At 37.3% G+C, this 8,206-nt stretch overlaps 1 protein-coding gene across 1 annotated transcript; it reads left to right on the top strand.

The window, feature by feature from the left end:
* LOC109830478 lies at positions 318-4,516 on the top strand. Its single transcript, XM_020397743.1, has 3 exons — positions 318-495; positions 599-721; positions 4,217-4,516. Exons 1-3 carry the CDS (start codon positions 400-402, stop codon positions 4,394-4,396), a joined length of 399 nt encoding a protein of 132 aa, XP_020253332.1. The 5' UTR covers positions 318-399; the 3' UTR covers positions 4,397-4,516.

Raw genomic sequence — 8,206 nt, 5'->3', positions numbered from 1 at the left:
GGAGAAAAAATGGGGAAGCTTCCCCAAATCTGCAGCATTCTCCAAATTTTTGGAGGAAAAAATAAATTCTTCAAAATGGGGAAGCTGTTGGAGTTTTTTTAAAAATTAGTTGGAGAATATAACTTTTGCTTCCCCATTTTGGAGAAAATTTTGGAGAAAATTTTGGAGAAGCTGTTGGAGATGCTCTTAGAGTCAAGAGTTTCGGACGGCCTTTATGCACAAAGCCAACGGGCCTACAAATGCGGCTCAAATTTAAGCCGAACAGCTAACTCTCAGCCCACCCGCAATCCCCTACTGCGGACTCCCAGCTGTGCTGGACCAATTTGCGTCACAGACTGTTCCATTCCCAAAACCGAACCCATATTTTGATTCCCAATCCAATTACAACCGTCGAACTCAATGAAAAAATCCTCCCCCCCACAACAACCATCAGAATCTCGTAGAACCCTGAAACCTCCAATGGCATTGGCTTCAAGCACTACAACCAGTTACAAGGTTCGTCAATATCTTATTCCGAGCACGCACAGTTTTTAAACAAATGGGTCTTTGATCATTGCAACTTGTGGGTTAATTTTGTCCTCTCTCTTTGTGGTTGAAGAACGGGGGGTTTCTTGAAGTGGTGTGTAGGAAGAGGGACAGGGACAGGGATCAGCGCTACCCTTACCAAGTGGTTGAGATCACTCCGCCGCCGCGCCATCTCGGCGTCCGATGCCTCCCTATGGTATGCTTGTTACCAATAAGTGTTTGATTTAAGCATTTTTGCCCATTTCAGGACCCTTTTGCTTACTCTTTAAATTCTATATAGTTGGAGCATTACATGTATCATAAGGCTGCATTTGTTACGTCCACTAACTTCTTCTTGTTTTTAATCTCCTGAAGAAAAAGTTTGTGAACAAGAGTCATCAGTCCACTTAAGTTTATTCTAATTTTACTCGGTATAAATGTTATATTTTTAGGCTAGTGGGTATGGGTTGCCTCATTTAACAAGCAAAATGAGCAATCAAGAGGAGATATGAGTGGAAGCAAGGTGGGTCGCGGTAATCGTGTAACTTTTGATAGCTTATTTAGCAAAATGAATTTTCACCCCATACCCATTTTTCCATATATGATATATATAATATGCAAAGATAAAAAATGATAAAATGAAATGGTGAAATCAATTTTTTATAACGAATTAGCCTGACAGCTTACTCAATTTGATTATCAACATCGTCCATCTTGATTTTTAATCATAAGATCTACGTGTGTAAAATTCGTATAGTTTATAATTTCCTTTTCATTATATTAACTATCTGCAAAATGGATGGCCTTGTCTGAGAAATTAACAACATTAGAATTGTCTGATCTAATTTTAGGAGACTCGAAACATTAAATTTATTTGCATCTAGGTTTGGTGATATATATGTAGAACAGGGTTAATTGCGTTAATCATCTACTCGAGTAATTTATTAGTATAATTGACGATAAAAAATCTCAACAAGAACAAACTTGTGTGATGGACAAAATTTCAGAATTTACTTTACTTAAAACGCAGCTGTATTTGTCATATGTAACTCTTTGAACAATTACCAGGTCTTTGATAACTATTCTCCCCTCCTCCTTGTACCCCTTATTCTTATATGATTAGACTTTTAAAGGTTATAAGAAGAAAACAGGTGACGGTTTCTGTTATTAAATACCTAAACTTAATGACACTGTTGTAGGCAAATAAGTAGGAAATTTATGAATTTTTTAATGATATATTCGTTATTCCAGTAATACTTTTCCTGACGTATAAAGGACGAGGTGAAAACGTGCTCCTTTCTATCAATAATTAAGCCTTATATTGGCTACTAAGTTTTCCTACAACCCTGAAAATTTCTATGATTTAGTTCGAGATATTTCACCCCCCACATTATCCACCAACAATATTAGGCTTTTTTTCATCTAAAACATCAGTATGATAGCAGTTTCTGCACTGGAATCTGGAGGCAAGTGAAAAATTGATGACACACACATCAGACATAGGGGAAAGGCTTTTATTTCTTTTGTTTTATTTTCGAATGGGAAGTTAAAAGGGTGATGAGAAACTTAATTTTGCTGTACTTGAACACTTGAAAGGCAAAAGAACATAAAGAATCACTTCCTTCAATGATTGAATTATCAAACAGCAATCTCTCATTTATTAGTTCCTTTTCTTTGATCCATTTTTTTTCCCTGAGTAATTGATAAACAATCTCGCTGTGGTATTCAGGAAATACAATCCAGTTCAGCTGATGAAACTCAGAAATTTTCTCAATAACATGTATATGTTCCTTGATCATATCTCCTATCATTTAGATTCAACATGTCCTGTGGTTGTAGTAGAGTCATGGCGAGCCGATTAGTACCAACTAATAAACATCCAACAAGTTTATGGGGATATTCAGAATATTCCCTTTGATTGTCATGGTCCGTCACCTTATTTCTATGGAAGCTAATTTTTCTGTATAAAGTGATAATGTTCTATACTGCACTGCTGATTGCTGCTTTAATAGTAATCCGAGTGGAAGTTGATTGGGTCTTACGATAAACATCCAGCATGCTAGAATTCACCATATTGAGCCCTCGGACTTTTTGGTGATGTTGCAAATGTGGATGGTTATGTTTGTTATACAACCATAAACCGGACTAAACCCTTGTACATTCCCTAGATCAAAGGACTATCAGAGAATGTTGTACTAACAGAGGGATAATATCCAGATTCTATATGGAGATTGATTAAAATTCAGATGGTAGACACTTAACTATAGACTAGAGGTAGACTTGTGGAGAGCTGCTAACAGATTGACATGGCAAAAGGAGGCCACAAGGTCTTGACATCCGAAAAGATAATTAGTTTGATTTTAATTCTATTGAAGCGAGAAGGTGGCCTATTATCCACCTTATTCTTTGGGGAGGGGGGGGGGGGGAAACTGTGGTTACATTTTCGTGACTTTTTTCTTTAGAAAATAAAGTTGTGATTTTTTTTGTTTCAATTACACCTCCCTAGTATTTCTTTCATCCACATGTATCAAATTGCTAGTCCACACAATAGAATTCAATCAACAATTGAGTAAAAAACTTGAAACAAAGACAAAAAACAACAAAAGAAGAAAAGAGAAGCAAAAAAAAGAAAAAGAAAGAATATTACAATAAGAAGAACCATAACTTATTCAATAAGTTATCAAGGCTATTGTCACTCCCTTTTCTCGGTTGATTATAATAGATATATAAAAGTAATCTTTTAGATCGAGTTTACCTATGTTTCTTGAATTCTTAAGTTCTTATGTTAGTTCTTCTTTTAGCTGCCACCATGCTTTGGCACGTGCACGTGCACATGGACTGATGGACATGCAGATACATGCAAACACATAAAAGAACATGCATACAACTAGATAGCATATTCTCATATCCAGAGGACATATCTAAAGTTTGATTAAGCCCCATATCAAGCATTTATAACTGTGTCACGATGAGACACTTCATTAGATTATCTCCTTGGTTTCCACACTGGTCGATGACTTTTTCCATGCATGATTAGTAGCAATATATTTGAGTTTGAAAATAAGCTTGTTCAAGATTATCATTTTGTTGTGAAGTACAGAATTCATAGAGTAGTAGTCTTAATCAAAGCAAGAAAGCACCAACTTGATTCATAGTGATTAACAAGTGATTTCTACCAACAAGTCGATAGATTCATGAAAAGAAGACACTAGAAGAAAATTTGGAATTAATGCAAATCGACAGAAGAAGAGAAAGAAGGTGGAAGCTAGACTATGGAGGTTTACGGAGTGTATAAGTTGCGAATATCTTCCAAACTCATACAGGATCAACTGCGTTTTCGCTTTTCCATTGCTTATGGGAGTATTCATAAATTTCTAGTTGGAATATCTTTCATTTGGGAGAAAAATTTCTGTAGGTTTCTTTTAATGCTCCAACCTTGCTCTTCCTTTTTCCTGGTTTTGGCTTTCTTGCTTATTATTTTCTTCCTTTAACTGTCTAGCTTCTTCCATATGCTTAAATGTCGTAATCGCAGTTTTACATTGGATTGACAAATTTTTGTTCTATTATTTTGAAATCCTCCTTTACGTATTCATGCAAAGGTCTGAACGCCTTTTTCCTTGCAAATTGTAATGTTTAATTCAAAGATTTATTCTTGTTTTTATCCATCTCTAGATTTTTTTTTCCTTTCTTTCTTTTTGTTGTTTCTTTGCAGAATATACACTGTGGAGAGAGCGTGACAATTGAAGGCCAAATGTATACAGTATCAGCTGTGACGCACCGGTACCAGCTGCGCAAGGGGAAATATGAACCAAGTGAGAAGAGGCTTGATGTGCAGTCAACTGGAAGATACATCCTCAATTTGTATTTGGATAATCTTTTAGAGAAGTCATGAATATAATTATCAATCGGAAACCGAGATCAATATCTTAAACATAGCCTACCTCCACTTTTTTGTTGATGATGTTTTCTTTAACTTATTGTATATCTATGAACAGAGAAATTCTCGCGGGTTTATGCACACCCCAAGAACTTCCATAAACCCCCAACAACTTTTGCAAAAAAAAACCCTTTTGGTAAATTACACTAAAACCTCAATAACTTTTAAAATGCCTTCTTATGATATATTTTGGACTATATGGCACATAAATACATTATAGTTTCACTCACATAGCACTTATATACCCTTAATTAGTTATGTACCCTGAGCTGGTCAAAATTGGCATGTTTCTATCCTATGTTTTGCGAACGCGGATTTTTTTCTTTGAAAGTTCCCATATAACATTTATATGCTAATCTTATGACTTTCTACCTATTAATTTTTTTAATTCAATGTTAAATATTTTCAAATTCTATTTTTGAAATAGAATTATGATACATTTGAATTAGAATTTGGGTAGGTTTAATATTAATTTAATAAATATTAACTCTAAAACTAACATATAAATATTATATAGGAACATTCTGATGTAAGTTTTCACGTTTGCAAAATAAAGGGTATTAACATGCTACTTTTGACCAACTAAGAGTATATAAATGCTACGAAATATAACTAAAGGTATATAAGTACTAAAGGGGAGGAACAATAATGCATTTAATTAAATGCTATTTAGCCTACTTTTTGGTTCTAATTTATGGGGTTATCTGCAAAAAAGTAGAATTTTATTGGTTGTCTTTTGCAAGTCCAAAAGTTACTGAGAGTTTAGTGCAATTTTGAAAGTTATCGCGGGTTTATTGTGAAACACTAAAAGCTCTTGAGAGTTTAGTGTAATTTACACTTTCATATAGCTCGAAAAGATAGAAAAATTGTTTATGCAATTTTTATATGGTTAGAAACGACAATGCATCGTATTTTTGCTTTACCAAAATTGAAGTTCTGTCCCTTTTTGATTTACTTCTATTTATTCTATATAATTACTAAGAAAAAACAATTTGACTACGAATAGAATATGCATGTAAATGTAAGACCTTTGAATTTCCCAATAAATCTTACTTCATGGATCTCAATAATAGTTATCCATTGTTTTATTTTCATCGTTCCAAAAGCACACGGTTTCCATTGTAATCACCATTTTCAATGCTTTTGAGGCCACCCTACGTGTTATGGGGCAATGGATGTGTGCTACGTGCTTGAGGATCCGTGCTCTAAGTAAGCATTGTAAGCATGACAAGGGACTATCTGTTCCACCATCTTCAGAGGACGACGAGGGCAATGGGGGTGTGTCATTGTAGGTATCACTCGGCTTTGCGCCCCTCCTAGCCTCGAGTCCATGTTCCCTATCCCCTCCTTGGGTCCACATTATTGTAAGCTCGACAGTAGTACAGTTGACAGGGTGTTTAATTGGGGTTTTCGAACGGTTAAAAGTGTTCCCTCATCTTGTAGGTTGGCGTTCTCGGCTACCCTCAAAGCCTCGCTCTTTGGGGTGTCCTCCAACCCACGGTCTTGTGACGCTTGGGTATGGCTTTTGATCTTGTCGTGTTGCACTTTAAGGGTTATTAAAACCCATGATCGCAAGAGTTCAAGGTCAGGCAACAGAAAGACTCTTCAACAACGACATATCTTGGAGGCATTGTCCACCTGGGGTGAGGTTGGAGGCCCCCAAAACTCCTTGATACCATGTTCAGAGAGCTCCCTTCTCCCCCCTCTACCCGACTTGACAACCCCGATGCTCGCCCAACTGCTAACAATGTTAAATAGTATTTGAGGAAGATATCGGATGGGCACTATTCAGCGGACGTGAAGGTCCTCACGTCCTCGGGAGTTGCATCGGACACCCCGTAGACGATTCAGTCCCTTGAGGAAAAGCACCCTTCGGCGCATCCTCCGGTGTTGCCAGCTTTTGGGAATGACCAAGAGCCGCTCTTAGTGGATTGCAGGGAGGTTCTCCGTTGCATACGGTCCTTCCCTAAGGGGACCTCTTGTGGCCGTGATGGCCTTCGAGCCCAGCACTTGTTAGATGCACTTTGTGGTCCGAAATCCACTACTGCTTACAACCTTCTCACGGCTCTCACTCCAGTGGTTAATTTGTGGTTGCAAGGGCGTTGTCCGGCCTCCTTGGCAGAGTTTATTGCTAGTTCTCCCCTCACTCCGTTGTTGAAGAGTGATGGGGGCATAAGAATGATTGCGGTAGGTACCATTTGGAGACGTCTTGTCTCTAAAGTGGCCATGATGAAGGTGGGAAAGGACATGATGAGTTACTTGGGAGATTTTTAGTTTGGGGTGGGAGTTTCAAGAGGGGCAGAAGCAGCTTTGCATGCGGTTAATAGGTTCGTTGTTGTCCACCATGCAGAGGACTCACTCTTCATGCTTTTAGTCGACTTTCGGAATGCATTTAACTTGGTCGACAGGAGTAGTATGTTGCGGGAGGTGCGCCTTAAGTGTTCGGCGATCTCTCCTTGGGTGGAATTTCTATATGTGTAGTCCGCTAGACTGTATTTGGGGATGGATTTCATTTGGTCTGCTCGGGGGATCCAGCAGGGGGAACCGTTAGGGCATTTGTTGTACGCGCTCATGCTTCACCCGTTGATTCTTTGAGTGCAGAAAGAGCGCAAGTTGGCTCTTCATGCTTGGTATTTGGACGATGGGTCCTTGGTCGGGGATACTTTGAAGATTGCTAAGGCATATAAGGTAATTGAGACTGAAGGCCCAAGGCTCGGGTTGGACCTCAATGTCACTGATAATCACATTTTATTATAATTTTATACCCTCATTATCTATTTTACATGAATAAATATACCATTAATAATTGTTGTTAGATTAGTTTGCACATAATTGAATAAAAATATAAATAAATATTATTAAATGTAAAAACCCCTTAAAAATCTCTCTTCTCTATTTTGTAGCATTTTTGAAGCCACAAAATCAAGCTCCTTGAAGGCCCAAGGCCCATCAACAAATAAATACACAAATGAAGTTTCAAATTGGACATGGATGCAAAGAGTTGGAATGAAAGGGGCTTGGATGCAAAAATTCGGATTTTAATGAATGGAGGCCGGTTTCATTAGTTGTGCTGCAAACTTGGGCTTGATGGCTTGATGTTTTTGAAAATGAAAGAGAAATCATACATGGGCCGAAAATTGCTTGGACTTGGAATGGGCCGGACCTTTTTTCCATTCATTAAAGCATGCATGAGTGCAGATAAATGAAAGAGACCAAATGAGCTCTGGACTTTTGCTGCATGAATGAGTGTGTGGGCCGGTTTTGTTGCATTTCGAAAATCATGGTATCGATACGCTGGGCAGTTTGTTACGAATCAAAGGCTGAAAATTGATGTTTTTGGATAAGATTTCGATCCAATGGCTCTCATTCACTGATGTTTACTATAAATAGGGGTAGAGAGTGAGGGGTTAGAGGTGTGAAAATTTTGTAAACTCCTTTTGGAGAGGAGGGCTACTCTTAATTGAGAAGGCCTTCCAAAAATTATAACTTTAGTTGCAATTAATAATAATAATTTTTTTCACCACTTTAAATTTTTCTCTTCTTCTCTTTATTGGATGATGAAGATGAAGATGAAGATGGAGAATTGTTTGAAGGTTTGCATTTCTTTCCTTTTTCTCTTTTATTGCTTATTAGTGTAGATTTATTTCTATGCTTGTAGTTTAGATTTTATTTTCTTGTTAAATAGCCAAGAGGCTAGAACCCTCTTGCCTTAGATTTATTTCATGCTTATAGATTAGATTTATTTTATGCTTATAGAGTAGATTT

This window comes from Asparagus officinalis, chromosome 2 (genome assembly GCF_001876935.1).
Source record: "Asparagus officinalis chromosome 2, Aspof.V1, whole genome shotgun sequence".
Classification (NCBI taxonomy): Eukaryota; Viridiplantae; Streptophyta; class Magnoliopsida; order Asparagales; family Asparagaceae; genus Asparagus; species Asparagus officinalis.
The sequence above is the reverse complement of the archived record's forward strand: the minus strand, read 5'-3'. Positions and strand labels throughout refer to the sequence as shown.

Coding starts and splice junctions, on each gene's coding strand:
- LOC109830478 (XM_020397743.1), top strand. CDS start 400: ATGAAAAAATCCTCCCCCCCACAACAACCATCAGAATCTCGTAGAACC. Junction 496..598: donor GCACTACAACCAGTTACAAG/GTTCGTCAATAT, acceptor TTGTGGTTGAAG/AACGGGGGGTTTCTTGAAGT. Junction 722..4,216: donor GCGTCCGATGCCTCCCTATG/GTATGCTTGTTA, acceptor GTTTCTTTGCAG/AATATACACTGTGGAGAGAG.